The sequence below is a fragment of the Acinonyx jubatus genome, chromosome C1 (genome assembly GCF_027475565.1).
Source record: "Acinonyx jubatus isolate Ajub_Pintada_27869175 chromosome C1, VMU_Ajub_asm_v1.0, whole genome shotgun sequence".
Classification (NCBI taxonomy): domain Eukaryota; kingdom Metazoa; phylum Chordata; class Mammalia; order Carnivora; family Felidae; genus Acinonyx; species Acinonyx jubatus.
This window is the reverse complement of record NC_069381.1, coordinates 70154246-70181968: the sequence shown is the minus strand read 5'-3', so window position 1 is coordinate 70181968 and position 27723 is coordinate 70154246. Positions and strand designations below refer to the sequence as shown.

Below are 27723 nucleotides of genomic sequence, written 5' to 3'. Positions count from 1 at the left end.
TCCAAATTGAAACATTTAGGACTGAGTCTGCATTCTTGTGACTTTCACTGCAGGGAAACTGAAACCAACCTGAAGTTGGACCGTGTTTATTTGCTATAGTTTAACCCAACCAACACCTCTTGTTTACAGAACACCCAGCTCATAGGGAGCACTCAATGAGTGTTTGTTGAATGGATGAGTCAAATGTAAAATGCGTAATCCTATGCAAGGGACTTGCCCTCATTTGTAAAACGAGCCTAAATCCACCTTCTTTGTAGTTTGTAGTGAGGATTAAATGGAAGAAGATAGGTGAGTTGTTTAGCACATAATAGGATCAAGAAATTTTATTTTATGCTCTTCTCTTTCACATAAGCAATAGATATACCCTGCGTGTACTTGAGGGAGGTGATCTCATAAGTGAAGAACCAGGCGGTGAAGAACATGCTGGTGGCCAACAGCAGCGTAATTGGAGGGGGAGGACAGCCAGGTGCACCGGGCTGGTATGTCTCCTCATGGTCTCCGGCTCTGTTTTGCTGGCAGAAAAGGATCGTCCACCATTCTGCCCTGTCGGTTTTCATCTGCTGCTCTGGACCTTCTTGCTGCGGTTCAGGCAGAGGCTGTGATGACATCAGGAAGATTGGCCAGAATGATCCTATCAAAAAGTAAGCTCTGCATGGGAAACATGGTGGCCAAGACAAAAGTTGTCTTTCGGTGAGTTGTTTTTATTTTATTTTATTTTATTTTTTTAACGTTTTTATTTATTTTTGAGACAGATAGAGATAGAGCATGAACGGGGGAGGGGCAGAGAGAGAGGGAGACACAGAATCGGAAGCAGGCTCCAGGCTCTGAGCCATCAGCCCAGAGCCCGACGCGGGGCTCGAACTCACGGACCGCGAGATCGTGACCTGAGCTGAAGTCGGACGCTTAACCGACTGAGCCACCCAGGTGCCCCTCGGTGAGTTGTTTTTAAAATCTATGCAACGTGAACAAAGGGGAGCATTGCACAGAAAAAAAAATCTGAATAAATATATGAACACACAAATAACCTAGTGCATGATCTGTCTGCAGACAGTAACGGGACCCATAGAAAAGTGACAGTGATTTCCTTACTCCATAAAGGCCTCTTCTTGCTCTGGACACAGCCATTCTGAATGCTCAAAATGGACCATGTAATTTCCACCTTGTTTAGGGCTTCCCCTGCATTAAAGCTGGCACTTTTTGTCATAATCTAGGTTTCAGCATAGGGTGAACGGATATACATTAGAAACATAGTATTTCCTTCCTAGTGAGCATTGCCATCTTCAGACAGCACACATCACTGTCCTTCAGTGAAACTTTCTGCCTCCCAGGGCTGATTGCACGGACTGTACATACACACTTTAATGTTACTTACTTCAAGGTGAGGAGAACTGGGGAAGAATTTCCTTCTAGTCCTAAAAGATTTCCTAGGAGTTTTAAAGACATTGTACTTTACTCATAGACTTTGCATCCAGTCTGGATGTAAAAATTGCTCCTCTCTATGCACTGTGACAACAAGAGTGGTTTTATAATTTGAAGGGGATAGGTTAGCATCACTACTGAGATGGAGGGTGACATGTATATTTCAGATACGATGTAGGGATCTAGCTGTGCGGTTTACGTTGGGTCAAAGTGCCAGTAAAATGTTAAATTACTTTTATATGATATTCTTTTTTTTAAATGTTTTTATCTATTTTTGAGACAGAGAGCGTGAGCAGGGGAGGGGCAGAGAGAGAGGGAGACACACAATCCGAAGCAGGCTCCAGGCTCTGAGCTGTCATAACAGAGCCTGACGCGGGGCTCAAACCCACGGACTGTGAGATCATGACCTGAGCCAAAGTCGGATGCTTAACCGACTGAGCCACCCAGGTGCCCCTACGATATTCTAACATATCATCCTTTTCCTCTCTTTGAGCTGATGTTGGCACACCATCGTAATGATATCTGTCAACAAACAAACTGACATTGAGCTGCATAGAAAAACACACAATAGCTTTGTCTATGGGATCGACATCAAGATAAACAAACAAAGCATTTCGGGTTGGGCATGTCCCCAGCACAAAATGGACTCAAGGTATGAGATGTTTTCTAGTTATACTCCAGTCTTTGACAAACCTCATTTGATTGCTGTCCAAAAGACAAGCAGTGAACCTTAAGAGAAGCCTGCTCCACAACTCTCACGTCAGAGTGGTTAATGACCGTCATTGTCAAGTCCTTATTTCCTACACCTCGGCATAGTGGTGTGCTGATAAAATGCCGCTCAAAACCAAAAACCAAACCCAAATATTGGTTGATTGATTTGTGATATTTGCCAACTTCCATAATGTAAATACTCCTGCTGTGGCTGATTTTGAGCTACCAACTGTTGCTGGTTTGCAAAATCCCTGAATACTTAGCAGTTAGATCTGGTGAGCTGTCACAAGGTGCCTCTGATGCACCTTTGTGTCTGTTTCTCTTCCATGCTCTCCTACGTCTGGGGCTTTATACCTGCTCTTACTTCTGCCTGGAATGTGCCGGTGACCCTACTCCTTACTCTGCAGTCTGGCTCTTCAGTTAATGTTGTTGGAATCCTTAAGGGAATTAAACAGTGATATAAAGCACTTGGAAGAGTGCCGGTTGTACAGTGAATGCTATTTAGGGGATGTTTATTAATATTCTTTTCCTTTAGTGACCATCAAGACTGAATTAGGCATTCCTCTTGTGTGTGGCCCGTCTGCTCTGCTTCTCCTCCTGTGCTACCCCCCCAGACTGCATTGTACTGGTTTCCTTTCTGGCCCTTGTTGGGTCAAGCTTCATAATGGAAGCACTGACCTCATTTTCTGTTGCATCCCTGGCTAGCATAGTGCCTGGAAACTGGAAGACACTCGATGTATACTTGTTAAGTAATAACCTGTTAGGGCATTGAATCTGTTGTTTACTACCAACTTAAATTAGAAATTAAGAGGGTAAGGAGCACCTCGGTCGCTCAGTCCATTAAGCATCCAGCTCTTGGTTTTGGCTCAGGTCATGATCTCACGGTCCGCGGGTTTGAGCTTGGTTTCCGCTCAGGTCATGATCTCACAGTCCGTGGGTTTGAGCCCTGTGTCAGGCTCCATGCTGATAGCGCAAAGCCTGCTCAAGACTCATGCTCTCCCTCTCTCTCTGCCCCTCCCCCCTCAAAATAAATAAATAAACATTAAAAAAAGACATTTAGAAGGTCAGTGTGCATGTCAGAAATGATTATGAGGAAAGGGTAGAGGGGAAGATACAGTGATAGCTAAAGAAGATGTATTTTCTGGGGCTGTAGTAGGCTTTATTTGTGCTGACAGAAAGGGTGTTCCATTGATTGGAGTAGCCAAAGTAGGGTCTGATTCAGTTTGTGGTCTTCTGGTGCTTCCATGGATAACTGCATTATCATGGAGGGTAGTGACTTGTTGGGCATCATAAGAACACTTATAAGTTCAGGAACTCTTTCTATTTAAGACCCTTATCCTGAGTGTGTGTCTTTGGCAGGGAAAGGTGGTAGGGAGAGGTTGTCTCTAAAACAGCTCTAATGAAATCCTTTTTTTTTTTTTTTTTTGATTGACTGTAAGTGCTTCTTAACCACTTTGAGGTTACAGATTCCTTTTAAGAATTTGATAAAAGCTTCTAACCAAAAGAATGCTCTGTGTACATAAATACATAAATCTTACACACAATGTATTTGTGTACTTCCAAAGAACCCCAGTGTAATGCTCCTGTCTTCATGCATTTTGTCTGATTTATCTTCATAATATTTCTTTGAAGTTGGTAGGGGTGGAAACAAAGAGTGATGAGTTCATTTGCCCAGAATACATAATGGTAGCAATTGCATAATTGATTAGGATGGCATAAATAACGTCACCTGGCCATCCGGAGTGACTACTGGAAATTGAAGTGCTATTTTAAGGGAACTTGCTTTTATTATGAGGTACTATCTTTTATTTTTTTATTTTTATTTTTTATGTTTTATTTCTTTCTGAAAGAGAGAGAGAAAGACAGAGCGTGAGTGGGGGAGGGGCAGAGAGAGGGAGACACAGAATCCAAAGCAGGCTCCAGGCTCAGAGCTGTCCGTCAGCACAGAGCCTGATGTGGGGCTTGAACCCACGGACGTGAGGTCATGACCTGAGCTGAAGTCAGATGCTTAACTGACTGAGCCACCCAGGCGTCCCCATGAGGTAATATCTTAAACATTTAATCAAGTCCTGGAATCTTCTGCAGTTTCATCTGGTCTACACCATGTTGGGAATCATCATAGTCATTCTTGTGTTCATTACTCACCGTTGCAAACAGACAATTGGATGGGTTTTAAGCTAGCCTGAGACCCAATAATTACCTAAAATTCTATCCTTTCAGTTGTATATTATGTAAGAGCTGGACTCCAAACACAGACATTAACAATGAGATTCTCTGAACTTTCTCATGTTTCTGCTAATGGAGGGTGGGGTGCGGTAGAGGAGGCTAACAAAAACCAGTTACTCTGTATTTGCAGTACATTTGGAAAGCCAGTTTCTTTTCCTAATTTTTTCTTGCCCATGTGAATAGTTTAATGCATCTCTATTCCCCGGAGACAAACCAGGCCAATGGAAGCAAGTCACATCATCTCTAAAAGGAGGGATTAAGTTTGTAGTTTCCAGTGTCTCTTCTGTTCTAACATCCCATGGTTGTCTGAAGCTGTCTTGGAGACTCTGCAGATGCAGAAAAAGGCCAAGCAGGATTAAACATGTTCTTCAGATAATCAACTGTTTTCACTTTAGCAATTAAATATGAAAAACTTCTGGGGTGCTGGGTGGCTCAGTCAGTTAAGCTCCGACACTTGCTTTTGGCTCAGGTCATAATCTCAAGGTTCCTGAATTTGAGCGCCACCTTGGGCTCTGTGTTGGCAGTGTGGAGCCTGCTTGGAATCCTCTCTCTCCCTTTCTCACCGCCCCTCCTTTGCTCTCTCTCTCTCTCTCAAAATAAGTAAATAAACTTAATATAAATAAATAAATAAACAAACAAACAAACAAACAAACTTCTGTTCTCAATCTCTTGCCAAGTTTCACAACAGTGAGAGACTTATTTCTAACAATGTTGTAGACAAGTAGAGGTTTGAGAAATGAAATACTAAGCCTCATATAATGACACATATTTCAGGAAGAAAAATGGGATATTCTGAAACAAAATATCCATGTGAATGACTTTCCAAGGGCAAAAATATAAAGAACCTCTTCACCAGCATCAGAATATTTATTGGGCAGGAGTCGACAATGTTATAAGTATCTTGGGAGGTAAGTGTGACTTGAAAAAAACAGCAAGATCATCAATGAATACAGCACCATCAAGCTTCTTTTCTCTAGAAGTTAACTCTACTTGGTTAAAAGTTTCATCTAGGATATAATTTTGAATGCTATCGGGAACAACAGAAGTTTTCTTTCCTAAGCCCAATTCTTCTAAATTCCTGGAGACAGAATTAATATACAAAGTACATTGTACACCCGTGTGTTTGTGGGGGTGGGGTGGGGGAGGGGGGCCAGGGGCCGGGGAGTAAAGCTTGTTCACTCACATGTACCAGATATCTGAGTTAATTCTCTGTAGGTCCTGTGACTTACTTTGTAACAGTAAACAAATTACACTTAAGAATGGGAAAATCTTAGATGAGATAATGGAATTATCTGGAGCTTTGGCTAAACAGCTTGAAAGGTTTTATTAGAGCTGTCTTAGAGATAGCTTACCCCTATCTTCCTGCCAGTGCACATACACGTAAGATAAGGAGCTTGAAAAAATAGGGAGAGGGCCCCTGAGTATACCCCAAACCCAAAACAAAGAAAGATATCCCCAACAAAGGGGTAAGTCCCACACAGGCTGTGATGGCTCCTTATCTCCATGCGAGGGAATGCTCCGGGCCCATGGTACTCTTCAGCAGCTGTGCAAGGGTCAACAAACTGCTGCCTTTCCCAACACAGATCTGTCTCTTCCTAGCGGTGTTGGCCAAGTTATTGAACCTTGCTGAGTTGTTTCCTCATCTGTAAAATAGGAGATAGAGATAATAATGTCAATAATAATACCTACTTTGTACAGTTTAAGGATTAAACATGATAATGAATATACGGGGGGAAAATACATCAGTATTATGCCTAGCACATAAGTGCTCAGTAAATGGTATCAAAAAGTCAAGGAACCAAACTTCAGTCTGCCCATGGTACTGTGTTCCCTGGGTGGGAAGGAAGTGGAGACATTCAGTTACCCATTTCAGAAACATTTATTGAATGTCTTTTATATATCAGACACTATTCCAAGTGACAAGACTTCAGACATGAATAAGAAGAATCTCTTCTGATGGTTAAATTAAGCCACTCACCAAATAAATGTAATGTTGGTGTTGATGAATGCTTGAAGAAAAATGAGGCCAAGCAGGGTGATTTCATGTGAGAAAGAGTATTAAAGAGAGGCTGATCAGGAGAACTATGCAGAGGTAACAGATGAGCAGAGACCTGAAACAAGTGATGGGAAAAGCCTCAAGAAGCTTGAGGAAGAGTGTTCTAAGCAGAGGGACTGGCGACTGCAAAGGCCCTGAGGGAAGAACAAGGTAGGATGTCAAAGAGTGGGAAGAAGCCACTCAGCAAGAAAGACTGAAGGCCAATGACAAGCAAAACCCAGCAGTCTAGAGCATTAGAGGTCCTGGTAAAGACTTTGGGTTTAACTTGGAATGTGTTGGATAATAATGCAATGAATATGACTTACAATTTTGAAAGATAATTCTGGCTGCTTTCGAGGGGACAAGAACAAAAGTGTTCAAATAGGGGCTATTGCAGCACGTTTGGAAAGAGTTGATGCTTATTTGGACTAAGGTATGATGGAGGAGGTGAGAAATGTTTAGGGGGAGAGCTTGAAGTTGATGGGTTAGACATGGTATGTGGGAGAGAGAAGGGGCTTTGCCTGAACAGTCTGGTGATTGGCTAGGGGATTACTGAGATGGGGAACATTGGAGCAGGAACAGGTGTGGGGGGAGGGGGGGAATCAGGAGCTCATCTTCCACAGGGTGAGTTTGAGATGCCCATTTAATGCCCAAATGGCAGTACGAAGTGGGCCATTAAAAGTGCAAATCTGGAGCTCAAGTGAGAGATTCGAGTGAAGATATAAAGCTGGGAATCATAAGCATATAGATTGTATTTAAAGTCATGGTATTGATTGAAATTATTCAAAAAGTGAGCATGGATCAAGAAGAAAAGAGGTCACAGAGGGAGCCCTGGGACACTCCAGCACAGGGATCAGGAAGATGAGGGCATCCTGCAAAGAAGGCAGGGAAGGAATAGCCACATCCCTACTTGACGATAGAGATACTGAGCCCTGAAAGGGGCTCCTTTCTGGCCCACAAGTCCCCCCACCTTCATCCCAACCTTAAGCCCAGTGCAGCCTTCTCTTCAGCCAGCAATGCATTTAAAGGGATTAATCCAGAATCAGTTTAGGACATTGTAACACTCTACACATATTCATTAAATAGTATGTACAAGTGGATGAATAGATGACTATTGACAGATTTTATTTTATTCCTCCTTAAATACTTATTTATAAATATTTGCTTGCATTTGATTTTTCTCCCTGGAGAAAAGATTGCACTTGCTTTGTTTTAAGGTCTATCAGAGAAAATTTTTGCTGAAGCCAGAAATCTTTTCTGTTAGCTTTTGATGGCATAAGCCTTGGAGAACTTTATAAAGTAATAATGAAAACATTTGTTCTTAAAGAAAGGGATATGCAAATTTTAAATCTTACAATTTCACTGGATAAGATATTAGAGGTACCATATATTAATATTCATTTACTGATTTCATTATGAAACCAAAACTTATGTAATGCTTATTTGTACAAAGAGCTGCATGTAGGATATGGTAATTGATATTCCAGTAAGAACAGTAATGAAAATTAGTAGTAATATGTGTCAGGTCCAAAGGCTTTTACATGCATTTCGTTTTTTGTTTTTTTTTTTAATCTTTATTACTGAGAGACAGAGAGAGACAGAGCATGAGCAGGGGAGGGGCAGAGAGAGAGGAGGAGACACAGACTCTGAAGCAGGCTCCAGGCTCTGAGCTGCCAGCACAGAGTCTGACGTGGGACTCGAACTCACACAAATAGGGAGATCATGACCTGAGCTGAAGTTGGACGCTCAACCGACTGAGCCACCCAGGCGCCCTGCATTTCCTTTTTGTTCATGATTCTCATGGCATCCTGTGAGAATCATACTATTATTACCTGTTTTGTACAAAATAAAAATTCTAAGAGTTACATAACATTCTGGTAGTCAAATGATTAGAATTGGGCAGATTTGAACCCAGCTCTGTATGTTGATAGAGCTTGAATTTTTTTTTAATTTTTAATGTTTTCAGTGTTTATTCATTTTTGAGAGACAGAGAGAGAGAGCACAAGCCACGAGCAGAGGAAGGGCAGAGAGAGAGCGAGACACAGAACCCGAAGCAGGCTCCAGGCTCTGAGCTGTCAGCACAGAGCCCGATGCAGAGCTCAACCCCACAAACGGTGAGATGACCTGAGCCGAAGCCACCCAGGCGCCCCAACGGAGCTTGAACTCTTAATCACTCTGCTCTGGGACCCCTTTTCACTAATCAACATCATCATCATCTTATTCATAGCTTAAAACCGAAAACATCATTAACAAGCTTGACCAACATAAATAAACATGTGTCTCCAAACAAACAAAAATACCTAACAGTGAAATTCTGAAATCCACATTGAAGCAAGAGGAAAAACCCATTCACGTTTCTATAAAAAATGGTAACATTTTCTGTAACATCTCCTGGAAAGCGCAAGCCCCAAACTGGGACTTGGGTCTCCCAGCAAAGCGCAAGGGCAACGCAGAGGCTGCAGGGAGGCGCCCCAGCAAGCACCCTGGCAGTCGCTGTCCTGGCGGGAAGCTCCGTGGAGGCCTCCGCAGCAAGAGCCGAAGCAAACACACTTGGGAGAAAGCAAAACCCAACACAGATGGTCTTGGGCCATACGAGCAGTGGTACCAGAGCCCCGATAGCGGCAGTGCAGCCTCGGCGACATTATGCATGGAGCCAAAGGAGCAAAAACCCTAAGGGACAGAGAGAGAGGAGGAAGAGGAAATTCCCTGGCATTTTCACAAAGGCAAGGGTCTAACGTTGGTAGTAATCATGCCACCAAATTCAAGGACTGAACTTCAGATATCTATTTGGAATATGCTAAAGAGACACAATGATCTGAATCTGTGACTGATCATCCGCTGGATGTGTTTTAATAGGATCATACATACTAAAGTGCATTATACACAGCAACATGGCAACTGAAAATAATTACTTATACTATTGCTATTGATGATATAATAGTGATCACAAATGTTATTAGTAAATAAATGGGTGATTTTAAAAACTCCATACCAAAGAGGTTTTTGTTATTTTGCCATTATTAATTCAATATGTAATTTAAATGGCCCTATTTTCTATCTTTTTGTTTCTGTGGATAGTCACCATATAGTAAGGTTCTTACCTTGCCAGGATGACCAGCTGGTTGTTATCTAATAAATCTGAGCTCAAGGATGTTAATCATTCTGTTTATGATTCCATTATTTCATTTGCCCGGGCCCTTTGCTTTCCCATAATGATTCTTCCTGTCTTCAGAATTCTTAACGTGATCATTTTAATTGTTCCCCATTACTTCCTATTTTAAATTTTGTTAGATGGCATTTAATAAGGCTTCAGTTTTGATTATAGAATGGACGCTTTTTAAAAATTTTACTTGGCTCTGTTTCTTCACTTAAAATTACAGCAGTAGGGTTCTGTTTCCCATCAAAAGGTATCCTACATAGCTTATTTCCCTTGGTTCAAAGATTCCACTGGAGAGCCACCAATTAATTTCAGATTGTCCCACACATATAAGGTAGGTCTTACTCCTCTACCAATTCTGAAAGAACACATCTTCCAATTGTGTGAATTCCAATCCTGAAAGAACACATCTTCCATTGATGAAGAAAAAAAATCTCTAACTAGGGTTGCCCGGGCAATAGAGATGGGATTTAAGGAATGCACAATTATGGCCACGGCTGTCTGGTTCTCGTTCATACTAGAACAACTCATGGTACTTTTTTTCTTGCACTGGAAAGGAATATTAAAAAAAAGAAAAAAAAAAGCTGAGAGCCAGGGTTAGATAACTTGTGATTTTAATCAGAATTTTCAACTATAAAAAATAAGAACTTGAAAATTGGGGTTTGAAACAAAAACAGTTATGACATAATATTGCAAAATATTCTTATCGCTTAGTGAAGGCAAACTATAAATTATAAACCTTTTTCCACACATTTGATCTTGTATCAAGTCAAAGCCCAATTATTTCTGAGGAGTGGGTCTTCTTTCAAAATAAGAGATTGCACTCTCAAAGCTTTAAAAACACCCCCCTCCCTGACACGTACACATAAACTGTCAAACATTTGCAGAGAGTCAGAGACATTTCTGTAAATCCTATGAGAAGATTGTGCATCCTAGTGTCTTCTTGAAACGTATTCTGCTTGCTTTGGGATTCAAAAACGAGAGATGTGAAAAGCAAGGAGAGGCAAAGCAGCAATAATAGCAGCAGCCCCCAAAGGAGCAGCAGCCGCAGTGACACCTCTGTCCCTGTTGGTCTCCACTGTCTGGCAGCTGCTAAGTGGACACCTTTTTGGTGGCTGTCCATGCATGCAGACAGAAGCCTTTTTTTTTTAAAGCTTATTTATTTATTTTGAGAGAGGGGGCGAGGGAGAGAGAGAGAGAAAGAGCAGGGGAGGGGCAGAGAGAGAGGGAGAATCCCAAGCAGGCTCCAAGCCATCAGCGTAGAGCCCAATATGGGCTCAAATTCACCAATTGTGAGATCATGACCTGAGCCAAAACCAGGAGTCAGATGCTTAACCAACTTGCCACCCGGGTGCCCCTGAGAAGCCATTTAAAAAAGTCAGGCTTTACAGGTTGTCACGTTTTTCCTAAACTTCTCTCATTCGAGTACACGAGGACACATTGCTTCTGAGTCTCTGCATTCAAGATGGACTGGCTCAAATAAGGCAGGATTTTAAGAGATGAATGTAAAATTCTTTTTTCATGAAACAAACTGCATGGATAAAAGATGAAAGAGACCTGGCTCAACAATATTTCCTGTCAGACATAGCAAGGAGTTTTAGTTGATCATGAATTTATTATGAGCTAAGAGGTATATCACTGCCTAGAAAGCTAAGACATCGTTAATGCCCAGAAAGCACCCATACGAGGTAACAATTTTGCTGTATGCTGCATTGGCCAGACCATGCCCGACCTAGAATGTACAGATTAGCTTTGCACCACATCCTTCAAGTTCATCAAAAAAGGTTATGGGTGATGGGGCACCTGGGTGGCTCAGTCGGTTGAGCATCCGACTTCGGCTCAGGTCGTGATCTCGCGGTTTGTGAGTTCGAGCCCTGCATCGAGCTCTGTGCTGATGGCTCAGAGCCTGGAGCCTGCTTCAGATCCTGTGCCTCCCTTTCTCTCTGCCCCTCCCCCGCTCATGCTTTGTCTCTCTTTCTCAAAAATAAAAATAAAAAACAAAACATTAAAAAGAGGTTATGAGTGAGATGGCAAAAAGTCTGGAAACTATGTTATAGGAGGAACAGTTGAGGGACTTTGATTTATTTAGCCCCAAAAAGGAAAGCTTTGGAAAGCAGAAGAGGAGGAGATACTGGTTGCTCATCTTCAATGCCTGAAGAGTACCTTGTGGAAAAGCTATCATAGTTGCTCTGGAGGTTCCCAAGGGAAAACTTAGGAACAGTTAGGGTCATAGTAGACAATTTCCAGCTCAAGGTTAAGAAGCTTTTTGTAATTACTATTTTCCTTAAAGTATGCTGGGCTGCTTACTCAATGGAGTGGTCACCTTGTTATATCTGGAAGATCCCAGTAAAGGCTGAACGCTTTCGCTTATAGGAGGGGAAGATGGATGTAAGATGGGACTCTGAGAGTTTCTATTCACAGTGTGGAAAGGATGGCTCATGGAGAGTTTGGAAGCCATCCTGGCCCACGCTGCACCCTCTCGTGGTGGAGTCTTAGACTGTGTCACCCTGATGGTGACCCTGTTTTCTCCATCGCTGCGAAGCAGACTGTGGTCTTGTTATCTAATTTAAATTACCATCTACCAAAATCACATTGCTATGGTTGTTGAAAACAGCCCTAGGAGGCTGTGTTCCGCCATCTGAACTGACGATTCTTGCTTAAAGGTGGTGAGGGATGAGGCTCCCAGGCATCTGACCAGCCTGAGCCTTGTTCTTCTTGGGGATGGAGACTGAATAGCATGGTTAAGATCCTGCCTTTGGAGCTACACTAAGTTCAAATCCTAGCTCCACACATTACTATCTGTATGAAAATGTTTAACTTCTGGTGCCCCTTCCTCTGTAAACTAGAGATGACACTAGTTTGAGTCTGTCTCGTGGGTTGTTGTGAGAATTAAATGAGCAAAGCGGTATTACCTACTGTGAACAGAGCCCACTGCTACTTTCATATTTAATTTTTAATGCAGGCTGACACCTGCATTGAAATGTTTACTCGAGCTAGCCTCAAAAATGATTTCAGTACGCGGAAACGCCACTTAGATTCAACCCTAAGGTGTCATCCCACCAAGCTGCAATCAGTTCTTGAAAAACAAATCGGGTTTAGAAGTCCACCTAAATATTCAAGTTCCAAAGGACAGGATCTATTGAGGCAGTGGTTCTCAGAGTGTGGTCCTTACATTGGCCGCATCAGCCCCAGCTGGTGCCTTGGTCCTCTCAGGCTGCTATAACAGAGGTAGCAAGGACTGTGTGGCTTAAACAACAAACACGTATTTTTTACAGTTCTGGAGGCTGGGAAGTCCAAGAGCAAGTCCCTGGCAGATTTGGGGTCTGGTGAGAGCCCGCTTCTTAGCTCAAAGATGGCTCTCTCCTCATTGTGTCCTCACAAGGCAGCAGGAAGGTGATGGGACTCTCTAGGGTCCTTTCTATAAGGGCACCAGTTTTATTCAGGAGGATGCCTACTTCATGACCTGATTACCTCTCAAAGGCCCCGGCTCCTAGTGCCATCTCCTATTTTCTGTACCCCTCTTAGTCTTTCATGGCGTGCTTCCTTGTTTTGGTAAAACACATTCTCTAGCGGTTGCTTGAGCAAGACTGTATGATAGGTAAATATTTTGACGTTTGAAATGACTTTCCCACTTGACTAATAATTTTAGGTGGAAACCATACTCTTTTAGAATTTCAAATGCATTCCTTCATTGTCTTTGAGCTTCAAGCGTTGCTGTTGAGAAATCTGATGATATTCTGATTCTTGATCTTTTGTGACTTTTTTTTTTTTTTCTCTAGAAGCTTTTAGGATCTATTCTTTGCCTTTTCATTCCAAAACCTCAAGTGCTTCAGTCCTGGAAGTTTTTCTTGAATTACTTAATTGATGATTTCTTATCTGCTGGACTGCTCTCCCAATTTTCTTATCTTTCTCCTGGAAGGTCATTAGAGAATTTACCCACTCCAGAGAATGAAACCTCCAGACTTCAGTCGAGATGGGAGAGAGATAGTTGCCTAGAGACATAAGCCTGGAGAAATGATCTGCTTGTTAAGCAGCTTTCACCATGTTCCCCCTTATTTTCAGACAGCCTCTCCCTATTCCCCCTTTGCTCTAATTCTTGAGGCACCTCTTGCAGTTCTGGAACATTTTAAGGATTCTGTGGTTTAAACTGGGTTGTTTCTCAGCTTTCCATACTTTTGGGGTTTGGGGTACTTACCTCTCATGCTTTCCAGCTTCCAAAATGATGTTGCTGTCATCTCCTTGTCCTTGTGGGCTTAAGTTTTTACTGGAGTTTAAGCATGAGAGGAAGCAAAATTAGATGCTTGTATTCAGAACAAATATCTGTATTTTAAAAATCTCTTAGCCATTCACTGGGGGGACATGACCAAAAAGATGTTAACTGCCAGTTGACCCATGAGCTGGACCCAGGTGATTGGAGGCTCCTCACCCTCGCCCCTGTCCTTGGAATACAGGTTCCGCTTGCCTTTCCTGCTCCCAGAGGCTGCTCCAAGGACATAACCTTGAGGTGGTGATGAGGTGGTAAAAACATCTGCAAGGTATTATGGGCCTGAGCCCAGTTAGGGCCTCTTGATAAGCTTTTTAAGATGTGGAGGGCAGCCACAGGGATCCATTCGTCGTGCTGCTGTGCAAGACAAGCCTTGTATGTAAGTTCCCTTTGCTGTTTTGTTAAAACTGCCACCTACCAACCTGGAGTGGCTGCCTCTGTCTTTGGTCTCTCCCCGCCCTCTGTGCATGGGGGCCGGTTTCAGAGCACCCCAGGAGAGCTCTTGAGACGTGAACCTACAGTTGGTGGCAGCCCTCACTGTTTTCCGTGTCCCAGCTCATGAGGCACTGACCACCCCCTCTGGCAATCCGGAAGCTGATGCCCCCTGTCTCAGGTACAAGCTTTAGCTAAAGACCCTGCAGTAGATACAGCAGACTGGGTGCACAGAAAGAATGGCCATCACGAGGCCCAGGTGGGATGGTGTATTGCCAAAGATGCCAAAATTGCCCTTGAAGTACAGTGACATTGCTAATGAAGTGACAGGCTATCCCGTGTGTTCTAAACAACACCCAAGGCAACTGCTGAGAGAATCTGGGGCCATTCACTGGAGTTCCCAACCAGTGAGGGACTGGCCAGTTGATCGTATTGGTCCCCTCCAAGTGAGGGTTCTAAATATGCCCTGGTTTCTGTGGACGCAGCATCTGGCCTGACCCAAGCCATCCCCTGCAGCAATGCAAAACAGGCTGCCACCATAAGGAGATTAGAGGGAGTGAGTGCCATTTATGGACACCTTCATCAGATAGCAACTGGGGTCGGGCGTGGTGGTCACATTTCAAAGGTCATGCTGTATAAGACTGGGCAAAAAAAAAAAAAGACATTAAATGGAGGTTTCATCTCCTCTATAATCCACCAGTGGCAGGGTTGGTAGAAAGAAAACATATTAAGACAGCATGTTAAATTGTTAACAGATAAAACCAGGTGGAATAATACATTGGAATACTCAGTGAGCAGGGCCAGTTGCCCCATATGCCAGACTGGGGATCCCTGGCAAGGCCCCCAACACGAAAAAGGTGTGGAAATGATGGGAAACAGCCGTTGCCCCAGCTCTCCACCGTGGATCAATATGCTATCTGCTGAGAATGCCGAGCCCCATCACACCTGGGAAAGGAATGATTTACTGGAATCTGCAACAGGGCATACCGCCAGGGCTGGTGAGTTCCTTCAAATTGCTGGGTGGGGAGAAACTGCCCAGTCTCCACCGGGGTCCCCTTGTCTTGCCGCAAGCCGGACCTGTTGAAATGTACTGTGTCTGAAACAGAACGTACAGCCTGAGAGAGAAGAGAAGATGGGGGTTCCTCTTCTGGCAAATCCTGTCCTCAGTCTATCTCCTCACACCTCACAGCGCTGCCCCCCAGGGCCAACATATGTAGTGTGCACAACTGAGTCAGGTTCTTAAAGCTGCCAGCCTCCCTCTCCTCAAGGCCAGGTAGACACTGTCTTTCACTGGTTTGATTATTTGGCTACTGTCTTTGCTCCCTCCATAGGCCTGGAGGATGTTATAGCATACACAGAAGCCCTTACTAAATTCAGTCAGCACGCCCTGAACGATAGCCAAAAAACCACAACCAAAACCAAAAAAAAACCTGTCCTTACTGAACACTGAAATGACTCTAGTGAGAAAAACTGTCTTCTTTTTAAAAAAATTTTTTTTAGTGTTTATTACTTATTTTTGAGAGAGAGACAGAGTGAGAGCAGGGGAGGGGCAGGGAGAGAGAGGGAGGCACAGAATCTGAAGCAGGCTCCAGGCTCTGAGCTGTCAGCACAGAGCCCGACACGGGACTCAAACTCACGAACCGTGAGATCATAACCGGAGCCGAAGTTGGACGCTTAACTGACTGAGTCACCCCAAGCAAAACTATCTTCTAAAATAGGATGTCCTTGGACATTATTACTACCTCACAAGGAGGTGCCTGTGCCATTATCAAGCCAAAATGTTCTGAGCTCATACCTTATGAGTATGCTAATGTAGATCTTTATCGAATCACATGAGGACACAGGTGAAAATGCCCTGAGTGATCCAACCCCAGGCTAGAAGATTGAATAAATCAATGGCTTGGATCCTAGGGCTCTTAACAGAAAGAGGTGTCACTAATTTGGGGAATTACTGTCTTAATCTGTGTTTTCTCTAACAGGTGCCTGTATTGTTGCTGTGGCATCCTCCTCCGATGCAGCAGATAGCCATCAAAAGAGCCACCTCCACGTTAATGAAACCCCTTGCTGACCATTCAGGCATGTGAGATTGTAAGAGCCTGTTACTGAGGGTGGCACATTGGGGAATGTCATCAAAAAGACATGCCCGCCCGCCCGTTGACCTGTGAGCACACTGAGGCTCCTCACCCGCGCCCCTGTCCTTGGAATACAGGTTCCGCTTGCCTTTCCTGCTCCCAGAGGCTGCTCCAAGGACATAAACTTGAGGTGGTGATGTGGTGGTAAAAACATCTGCACGGTATTATGTGCCTGAGCCCAGTTAGGGCCTCTTGATAAGCTTTTTAAGATGTGGAGGGCAGCCACAGGGATCCATTCGTCTTGCTGCTGTCCAAGACGAGCCTCATATGTAAGTTCCCTTTGCTGTTTTGTTAAAACTGCCACCTACCAACCTGGTTGGAGTGGCTGCCTCTGTCTTTGGTCTCTCCCCGCCCTCTGTGCATGGGGGCCAGTTTCAGAGCACCCCAGGAGAGCTCCCTAACCCGCACCATTCCAACCATGTTGCTCAGTCATCTCTTTCAAAGCCCCCTGCTTCTCATTTGGGGGACTGCTTCCACGTTTATACTCCACGAGGAGTACAAAGGCCACGACACAAAGACAGGTGTAGAGTGCTGAGGGGGTGTCTGTGAGTTTGAGGGAGTGATGATATTTACTTGATTGAGTCAGCAGGTCTGCTGGGGGCATGAGGCACTGGCTTGCCAGGGGAGGTGTTCACCGCGGTCTTTCTCCTTCACCCGACCTTCATGTCCCCAGTGGCCCAGACTGCTCAGCCCCTCCCACGCCATCACCTCTGCCCTGAGGCAGGGTCCGCCTTGCTGAGAGGCTGGACCTGAGCCACCAGTTGGAGGAAGGTACTCCTGCCGGGCAGTGACTGCCGTCATGGCCCTGCTGCTGCTCTCTCGCCTGTGCCTCCTCGCCCGCTGGCCACGTGGCATTCCTGGGCTCGCTCTGCTGCCGCTGCTGGTGCTGCCACTCTGGGCAGGGGCCCACTGCCCTTGCCAGGATCCAGCGTTGTGCCAACCCCTCCGCCACCACCCTGACTTCGAGGTCAGTGCCTCTCCCCTGCCCCTCCAGGTCTGGTCCTCGTGGCCCTGTAAGAAAAGCAAAACTGAGCCCTAAGAAGAGGCGGTGTGGGTGTAGTCACCCACCTTGACCACTCCCTGAGGGCCTGCCTTCAGCCGATGATGAGGAAGCTCAGAGAGGTTGAGTAACCTCCCAGGTCTCACAGTTAGTGCCTGCCCGAAAGAGGCAGGCAGGCATTCAAACCCAGGTCTGACCTCAAATGCAAATTTGTTTCATTGCCCTGCTGTGCCCCTCGGGTGGCACTCTGGGCACACTAGCAAGGAAGTAGGATGATGAGGTATTTCCCAAGCAGCACGTTCCATCGTTTTGCAAGAAAATGAATATTTAGTTTGAAAGAATCTCAGCCCTACAACAGTACATTGGAAGGCAGGATGTTCTGCTTACCTTTGCTTTTCCCTATCTACCAGCCCTTTCTGTTAGGTACCTCAAAACAACCCAAGAAGGGCGGTAAAAATCGGTCTTTAATTTTTCCTTTCGCCCACCTAACAATGTCTAAGGCTTTTGGGAACCATAATCAAACACCCTTTGGCAGGCAGGATGAAAAACCACGTGACACCTAGAGTTTGATGACTCCTGGTTCAACTCCTGTTGAACAAGGAATGACTTAGTCCTGTGAAAATCAGAAAGAAACCTCCTTTGGAATGGAGTCAGGAGGCCAAGCAGGGGGAGCTCTCACACTCGACCACTCCTTGTCAACGAGGAGAGCTGGGGCACCTTGCCTGTGGATACCACTCTACTACCCTAGCAGGGGGAAGAAAGGCTTTCTTCCTCCCTGGCAACAGCCCAGCCAATGAGACGTCGTTACAACTTAGCCAATGAAAGGCCACTATACTTCAGACTCCTAGTTTACTCCGATTGACTGTTTTTAACAGCCTTCCTAACTTCTCCTTTTCCTCCATAAAAGAGTACTTTGTTTCTCCTTTGTTCTGTGGATCTGCCTATGGTTTTGCTGTAGCCTGTTTGTCCTGGTTTGCAATTCTCTGCTATTCCCGAAAAAACACTTTTTTTTTTTGCTGGTAAAATAGCTGGCAGTTTTATTTTCAAGGTTAATATTACTTAGTGAGCAGAAGTGGGATCTAGAGAAGACCCCCAACAGCTCTGAAGGTGGTGAGCAAATGGGTGCTGGTGCCCAGAGAGCCTGGGTTCACTGCTTTCTTGCCCACCCTGGGGTTTGAGGGTAAGTTTTATCCTGGATTTCAAGCTCCGTGCTTTGTGTTTGAATTCTCCAGGCATTATTTGGGATTTGTTTTAAGGCCTTGGGTTTTGTTTGTTTGTTTGTCTTTTTTTTTTTTTTTCTTTTCTTTGTATGAGAATACTCATTTGGCCTTTGCTGGGACTCCTGTTTGGAACCGGACTGTTTCTACTGGAACTGTGCTGGCCTTTGGTTTGATTCCTTTTGGAACCAGGCTGTATCTATTAAAACTGCTGTTTAGAAATTTTTCTCTTTGCTCTAGAGAAAAACCTCCATGAAATGGGATTCCAGTCATCAGAATGCTTTGAGGGTGCCCCCCCCCAACCAGACTCTGGCTGGTTTTGTTTTAAAACAATGGTCCCTCCTTGCACGCATTTATAACTAAATGGACTGACTTAACCAAAATTTAGAACATCAATGGCTGTTATGGGGAATTTCTATCTCCCCAAACTTGTTTTACTCAAAATTAAATTAGAAAGCTGAGGCTCTAAAACAAAGCAAAAAACTGAATGGAATGCTTATATTAAATTGTACCCTGAGGCTCCCAGATGTTTTCAGGATTCTAAGTTTGCCTCTTTGCAAGATACTATTTCTAATCTAACTGAGGCAAACCAACAATTGAAAGGAATCAAAATGGCTTCTGAGGCCCCTTTCCCCTCCCTCTTTGCAGACAGGAATCTCTCTCCCCTCCTTCCTCTCCTGAGCCTGTTAAAACCTTCCTCTTTAAAGTTAAGTCTTTTGGGGATCTAAATAAAACCCAAGTTTCTTATTTTCCCTGGACTAAGACCGAATTGTGTGTGAGTCATGAAGTTTCCTAAAGTGAGTGACGACCCCCATAAATTTGCTGAAGAATTTAGCATCGTTTTTCAGACTTAACTTCATTTCTCAGATTTATATTAATTAGTTCACCTGCTTGGTGGTGAGGACCAGGCCAAAGATTGGATGAAACTAGCCCCGAGGTAACATCCTGAAGGTGATTTAGAGAAACCCCTAACTTTTGGCAACAGGGTAGAACACTCACTGGAAATCTCTACCGAGCAATTAGGGTAGCTTTTGTTACACCTGCTAATTGAAACAAGATTCAGGCTTCCACACAGAAGCCTGATGAACCTGTTCATGACTATTTACAATCAACTCCAAATTGTATTTTAAGAATTTTTTCCTCTTCCTTTAGATGTTGAGTCTACCTGGGTAGCATTTAGTTCTGTTTATTAGTGGGCTTACCTGGGATCTTTCTCTTTTAGTTAAAAGGATCAGGATGAAACAGGAAACTCACCATTACAGATTTAGTTAATTTGGCAAATCTGCTCGCTCACATCTTAGACGAATCACCTAAAAGACTGCTAAAATTCTCGATTTTCAACTCCAGCAAATGAAGCCCCCTAAACAAAATGAAAAAAAACAAAACAAAAAAAAAACACAAAAAACAACCCTTAGTTTCTGTTGTTACTGCAGAGAGCCAGGACATTGGGGAAAAAAGATTTTTATGAATTTAAGTGTTGCAGGTACCTTCAGCCTTCTAGTTGGTCTTTCCAATGTCCTCTTAATTCCCAGTGACAGAGCTCCAAGGAATTCTAGGGGCTCTTCTCAATCCTCCCTCTTAATTGGCTTCAGAGAAACCACTGCCCAGACTGGGAATGAAAATCTCTCTGTTTTTATTGACCCCAGAGCTACACTCTCAGGGTTTAACCCTATTGCTACAAAGCAGTGCCTTAGAGCACTAAAACAGTTAAAATAGTGGGTATCTCTAAAAAACCTCAACAGGATCCTATTTCTGAACCTTTTCCCTTTAGGCCCTTGGAGACATACCCTTTTTCTCCTTAGTTATTCCACCCCTATGCATTTATTGGGCTGAGATTTCTTAGATAAGTATCATGCCAAAATATTTCCCAAAAGGGGGAAATAATTCTTGAATTTGACAATAGTAATAAAAGCCAATCAGGGAAATTAAATTAGCTTCTATTGGCTGAGCTACCCTCCTTTTTATGGGCAAAAGCCTCAATTGACATCGGCAAGATGCACAGTGAACCTCCCATCAAGATTCAAATAGATCTCTTAAACCCTCTCGTATAATTAACACCCTATAAATAAGCCTCTCAAGGAGACATCAAGCCCATATAGGATATTACAAGGCTTGGGGCTTCCTTATCCTGCTCTTGGCCTGTAATACCCCTATTTACCTATGAGAAAACCCAACGTCTGAGGATGGAGGTTTGTCTAGGACCTGCCAGCAATAAATAACCTTGTTATTCCTTGGCACCCTGTGGCTTCTAACACCCACATGCCACTAACATCAATTCCCACTGATAGCAAATTCTTAAGTGAGTAATTGATCTATGCGGCATGTTTTTAGTACTCCAGCTGGTGAGGATAGCCAATATCTTTTGGCTTTTACTTGGAAAGAAGGGAAATATACCTGAACAGTGATGCCCCAGCGTTTCTTGAACAGTCCTTTTTACTTTTCATGAAACTTAAAAGCTGATTTGGATGTGATAAAGTTTTATGCAGGCTCTATCCTGTTAGAATATGTAGACAATTTGCTTTTCTGCTCCTCTTTTCAAACTTCTTCACAGGAAGAATATACCTGTTCAAACTTTTTAAATTTTTTTTTCCATTTTTTTTTCAACGTTTATTTATTTTTGGGACAGAGAGAGACAGAGCATGAACGGGGGAGGGGCAGAGAGAGAGGGAGACACAGGATCGGAAGCAGGCTCCAGGCTCTGAGCCATCAGCCCAGAGCCCGACGCGGGGCTCGAACTCACAGACCGCGAGATCGTGACCTGGCTGAAGTCGGACGCTTAACCGACTGCGCCACCCAGGCGCCCCCAAACTTTTTTAATTTTTAATGTTTATTATTTATTTTTGAGAGAGACAAAGTCACAATGCAAGTGGGTTAGGGACAGACAGAGAGGGAGACACAGAATTCAAAGCAGGCTTCAGGCTCCAAGCTGTCAGCACAGAGCACGACGCAGGACTCGAACCCACGAGCTGTGAGATCATGACCTGAGGCAAAGTCGGATGCTCAACCGACTGACCCACGCAGGCGCCCCTTTTTAAATTTTTTTTTTTATTTTTAATGTTTGTTTATTTTTGAGAGCGAGAGAAACAGAGAATGAGTTGGGGAGGGGCAGAGAGAGAGGGAGACACAGAATCCAAAGCAGGCTCCAGGCTCTGAGCAGTCAACACAGAACCAGATGTGGGGCTCAAACTCACAGACCGTGAGATCATGAGCTGAGCTGAAGTTGGTGGCTTAACCGACTGAGCCACCCAGAGGCCCCTCAAACTTTTGGACTTCAAAGGACTTAAAGTCTACAAAGAAAAACTGCAGTTTGCTCAAACTCAGGTTTGATCATTGAGGCACCTGATCTGAGAATAAGGACTACATTTGAATCCACGCGAAACCCCTCATGACTGCTTGGTGCTGACAGATTACCTTTGAATCCCTGTGGCAATTTATATGAAACTGCTGTGAGTGCAGGTTTTTCATGGTTTACTGACTGATGGTTCTTACCTAAAGGATAAACATGATGGGTATGATACTGAATATCCTAGTGCAACTCCTTTTGAAGTCCTTGAAATAGCACTTTATATTTTGTATACTTCAGCCCAACATGCTGACCCCTATGGCTTTACTTGAATTTATACTGTAGCCAAGGGTAAAACCACAAGCATTTATACTGTTAGTTGGTATGACTTTGGAATATTATGGAAACAATGGGATGTCCTTACTTCCAATGGAAATAGAATTTAAAATAGCTCCTATGTCCAAAATGTATTAGATGCCATATTTTTGTCGACCCACCTGACTCTTAAGGTTCCTGGGCATTCCAGACTCACTTCCTGTAGGCCAACGTAATCCACCTCACTGATATTTCTGCCAAAATTGCTACTCTCAAGGAAATCAATAGCCAAACCTCTGCCACAGCTCAACGGGCTGTTCTCCTAAATGATAATTTTGGAAAAATTGGTAAGAGATGCCTAATAGCTGGCCCTAGAGAGGGAAAAACAATATTGGCTCCATAATAATAATTGTTGGCTGCATAAAAATAGAACCCTGGTTTGAACCAAATAACAATCTGGCCTTACCAGAAATTCTAAAATTTCCCATATTTCCTGCTGTACATGCATTGAAACATGCTGACAGAGGATGGCATTTATGAACCAATTTTGGTAAAGAAAAGTTAATGAGGCTGTCCAAAGTGCCTACTATCCAGAGAAACCTATTCCTACAAATGGATTTTATACAACCTCCCCTCTCATGGCTAACTGTGTTTTAGTAATGGTTTGTGTGTTTTCTCACTGGACTGAAGCTTTCTCTTATAGACAGGCTAATACTTCTGTTTGAAAAGATTATACCTGGGGAACCCCTCTCAAACTTCATAGTGATCAGGGAACTTGTTTTACTGCTTTACTATTTTACAGATGTGTTTATAATTCTGTGTGGTTTGGCTGGTTTTACAACACTTCCATTGTGCATACCATCTTCAAACAGCACTATTTAGACCCACCTCTCAAAATTTATAGAGATCCTCCAAATACCTTGGCCTAAAGCACTGCTGTTGGTCCCTCTATAAATCTCGGATCCACCCACACTGGAACTCTGAGGGTCTCACCCTTTGTAATAGCACAGAATACCCAGTGCACTTAGCCCCTGCCTCCTATGACCCACAGTTAATAAAAGGAAATCCACTTCAGGATTGTAAAAGCCTAATTGCTTCTGTTAAAGATAACCATAGTTTGTTGTTTTTTAAAAAAAAATTAATTCCAGTATGATTAGCATATAGTGTTTATTAATTTCAGTTGTACAATACAGTGAGTCAACGGTCCTATACATTACTCAGTGCTCATCATAAGTGTACTCTTAATCCCCTTCACCTATTTTACCCGTCCTCCAATCCCCCTCCCCTCAGGTAACCATCAGTTTGTTCTCTATATTTAACAGGGTTTTTCTGTTTTCTCTTTTTTTCCTTTGTTTCTTAAATTCCACATATGAGTAAAATCATATGGTATTTGTCTTTCTCTGATTTATTTCACTGAGCATTATACCCTTTTTTAAATTCATAGGGAATGGGCTCCTTTGGAGCTCAATAGAGCTCAAGCTCCTTTCCATTGGTTCTCACAAAGTATGCTTCTCTGGGTGGGGCAGGCTGGTGCCTTTCATCAGTTGAACCCAAGTACCTTTCTCTTTGGCTTCCTTCTTTTTCTGATCATTTTCCTTCACACACTGTAGGAAGCTATCTCAGCTCTTTGAGTGCTTAATATGCTCACTACATGCATTAATTCTCTTGGTAAGAATCTTGCCCTCGTTTACAAAAACGCCAATAACATGCTGGCTAACACTGTAGACTCTTCCAGTTTTGCCATGGTAACGTTTGTGGGGTGTTCTTTTTTGAACAGTGCCCATTCCCTTGATGTCCACAATATCACCTTTCTTGTAGATTCCTATGTATGTGGCTGAGGGAACAACTCCATGTTTTCCAAAAGGTCTAAAGAACATATAGCATGCACCTCTCCTTTTTCCCTTTGTGTTGGTCATTTTGGTGAATTACTGGAAGATGGTTGTTCTGGCTGAAAGGCAGCATTATACCCTTTAGATCCTTCCATGTTGTCACAAATGGCAATATATCATTCTTTCTGATGGCTGAGTAATATTCCACTGTGTGTGGTGTGTGTGTGTACACACATCTTTTTTTTTTTAAGTTTATTTATTTTGAGAGAGAAAGAGAGAGCGCACACGGGCATGAACAGGGGAGGGGCAGAGAGAGAAGAAGAGAGGGAATCCCAAGCAGGGTCCATGCTGTCACTGCAAGGCCTGACACTGGGCTCAGTCCCACAAACTCTGAGATCATGACCTGAGCTGAAACTGAGTCAGATGCTCAACTGACTGAGCCACCCAGGTGCTCCCCACACCACGTCTTCTTTATCTATTGATGGACGCTTGGGCTTCTTCCATAATTTGGCTATTGTAGATAATGCTGTAATAAATGTTAAGCATGCACATATCTTTGCAAATTGATGTTTTCATATTATTTGGGTAAATACCCAGTAGTGAAGTTATTGGATCTTATAGTAGCTCTATTTTTAATTTTTTTGAGGAACCTCCATACTGTTTTTTAACAGTGGCTGCATTTCCACTAAGAGTGCATGAAGCTTCCTTTTCCTCCACCACCTCACCAACACTTGTTGTTTCTTAGCTATTCTGACAAATGTGAGGTGATATCTCTTTATGGTTTTGCTTTGTATTTCCCTGATGATTAGCGATGTTGAGCATCTTTTCATGTGTATGTTGGCCATCCCAATGTTGTCTTTGAAGAAATGTCTGTTCATGTCTTCTGCCCATTTTTTAATTGGATCATTTGGGATTTACGTTGAGTTGTGTAAGTTCTTTATGTATTTTGGATACTCTTTATCAGATATGTCACCTGCAAATATCTTTTCCCATTCTGTAGGCTGCCTTTTAGTTTGTTGATTGTTTCCTTCCTTGTGCAGAAGCTTTTTATTTTGATGTAGTCCCAATAGTTTATTTTTGCTTTTTTTTCTTGGCTCAGGAGACATCTAGAAAAATGATGCTATGTCCAGTGTCAGAGAAATTACTGCCTGTATTCTCCTCTAGGATTTTTATGGTTTCAGGTCTCACTTGTAGGTCTTTAATACCTTTTGAGTTTATTTTTCTGTATGATTTGAGAAACTGGTCCAATTTCATTCTTTTGCATGTAGCTATCTAGTTTTCTCAACACCATTTGTTGATGAGACTCTCTTTTTCCCATTGCATATTCTTGCCTCCTTTGTCAAAGATTAATTGTCCGTATAATTGTGTGTTTATTTCTGGGCTATATATTCTCTTTCATGGATCTATGTGTCTATTTTTTGTGCCATACCATACTGTTCTGTTTTGATTACTACGGCTTTGCAGTATATCTTGAAATCTGGGATTGTGATACCTCCAGTTTCATTCTTCTTTTTCAAGATTGCTTTGGCTATTTGAGGTCTTTTGTGGTTCCAGAGAAATTTTATTATTCTCTTAGTTTTATGAAAAAATACTGTTGGTATTTTGAAAGGGATTGCATTAAATCTGTACATTGCTTTGGGTAGTATGGACATTTTAACAATATTGGCCCTTCCAATCCACGATCATGGAATATCTTTCAATTTTTGTTGTCTTCAGTTTCTCTCATCAGTGTTTTATAGTTTTCAGAGTACAGGTCTTTCACCTCCTTGGATGTTTGTTCCTAAGTATTTTATTATTTTTGGTGCACTTGTAAATGGGATTGTTTTCTTAATTTCTCTTTTTGCTACTTTATTATTAGTGTTAGAAATGTAACACTAATGTTACAGTGTTAGAGAAATGTAGTTTCTCTATGTTGATTTTATAGCCTATGATCTTACTAAATTCATTTATCTGTTATAGCAGGTTTTTTGGTGAAGTTTTTAGGGTTTTCTTATATTTAGTATCATGTTATCTACAAGTAGTGACAGTTTTACTTCTTTATTACCAATTTGGGTGCCTTATATTTCTCTTCCTTGTCTGATGGCTGTGGCTAGGACTTCCAGTACTATGTTGACTAAAAGTGGTGAGAATAGACACCCTGGTCTTGTTCCTGATCTTAGGGGAAAAGCTCTCAGTTTTTTACCATTGAATATGATGTTAGTTGTGAATTTTTCTTATATAGCCTTTATTATGTTGAGGTACTTTCCTTCTAAATCTACTTTGTTGACAGTTGAATGGATGCTGTACTTTGTCAAATGCATTTTCTGCATCTACTGAAATGATCATATGTTTTTATCCTTTCTCTTGCTGATGTGATGTATCACAATGATTGATTTGTGAATATTGAACCATACTTCCATTCCAGGAATAAATCCCACTTGATCGTGAGGAATGAATTTTTTTAATGTATTGTTAGATTCAGTTTGCTAATATTTTGTTGAGGATTTTTTGTGTCTGTTCATCAGACATATTGGCCTGTAGTTCATTCTCTCTCTCTCTCTCTCTCTCTCCCTCTCTTTTGGTAGTGTCTGTCTGGTTTTGGTATCCAGGTAATGTTGGCCTTATTGAATGAATTTGAAAGCTTTCCTTCCTCTTCTATTATTTGAAGTAGTTAGAGAAGACTAGATATTAACTGTTTTTTAAATGTTTGGTAGAATTTACCTGTGAAGCCATCTGGTCCTGGATTTTTGTTTGTTGGGCATTTTTTGATTACTGATTCATGTTCATTGTTAGTGATTAGACTGTTCAAATTTTCTATTATCTTCTTGATTCCATTTCAGGAAGGTATAGGTTTCTAGGAATTTAATCATTTCTTCTAGGTTTTCCAATTTGTTGGCATATAAGTTTTCATAATATTCTCATAATCCTTCGTATTTCTGTGATATTGGTTGTTATTTCTCCTCTTTCATTTCTGACTTGGTGTCCTCTCTTTCTTTTTCTTTCTTTCTTTCTTTCTTTCTTTCTTTCTTTCTTTCTTTCTTTCTTTCTTTTCCTTCCTTCCTTCCTTCCTTCCTTCCTTCCTTCCTTCCTTCCTTCCTTCCTTCCTTCCTTCCTTCCTTTGATAGTTTTGGTTAAAGTTTGTTAATTTTGTTGATCTTTTCAAAGAACTGGCTCTTAATTTCATTGATCTGTTCTATTGTTTTTTAGTTTCCATTTCACTTATTTCTAATCTTTATTATTTTCTTCCTTCTACTGGTTTTGGGTTTTGTTTGTTCTTCTTTTCCTAGCTCCTTTAGGTGTAAAGTTTGGTTGTTTGAGATTTTTCTTCTTTTTAAAAAAAATTAAAAAAAAATTTTTTAATGTTTATGTATTTTTGAGAGAGAGAGTGCAAGCAGGGGAAGAGCAGAGAGAAAGGGAAACACAGGATCTGCAGCAGGCTCTAGACTCTGAGCTGTTAGTACAGAGCCTCATATGGAGCTTGAACCAGGAACTGTGAGATCATGACCTGAGCCGAAGTAGGATGCTTAACCAACTGAGCCACCCAGACACCCTCCCCCCATTTTTTAAAAATGTTTATTTATTTTAGAGAGAACGAGAGAGAGAGACAGACAGAGTATGAGCAGGGGAGGGGCAGAGAGAGAGGGAGACACAGAATCTGAAGCAGGCTTCAGGCTCTGAGCTGTCAGCACAGAGCCGGATGCAGGGCTGGAACTCATGAACCATG

At 42.6% G+C, this 27723-nt stretch overlaps 2 protein-coding genes and 1 pseudogene across 2 annotated transcripts in view; 2 read left to right on the top strand and 1 right to left on the bottom strand.

Moving 5' to 3' along the window:
* The window catches only part of LOC128310968 (uncharacterized), a 29815-nt gene extending 21499 nt beyond the window's left edge, over positions 1 to 8316 (top strand). Inside the window, exons 4-5 of the mRNA XM_053203358.1 lie at positions 520 to 690; positions 6261 to 8316. Coding sequence (XP_053059333.1) covers positions 520 to 645 — 126 coding nt within the window. The 3' untranslated portion in view covers positions 646 to 690; positions 6261 to 8316. The remainder of the gene's footprint in view (positions 1 to 519; positions 691 to 6260) is intronic.
* A 7506-nt stretch (positions 8317 to 15822) lies between these two features.
* Positions 15823 to 27723, top strand: part of CTBS (chitobiase) — a 44028-nt gene continuing 32127 nt past the window's right edge. Inside the window, exon 1 of the mRNA XM_027058746.2 lies at positions 15823 to 17343. Within this exon, the coding sequence (XP_026914547.1) occupies positions 17176 to 17343 (168 nt within the window). The 5' untranslated portion in view covers positions 15823 to 17175. The remainder of the gene's footprint in view (positions 17344 to 27723) is intronic.
* LOC128313913 (60S ribosomal protein L21-like) lies at positions 23322 to 24225 on the bottom strand (annotated as a pseudogene).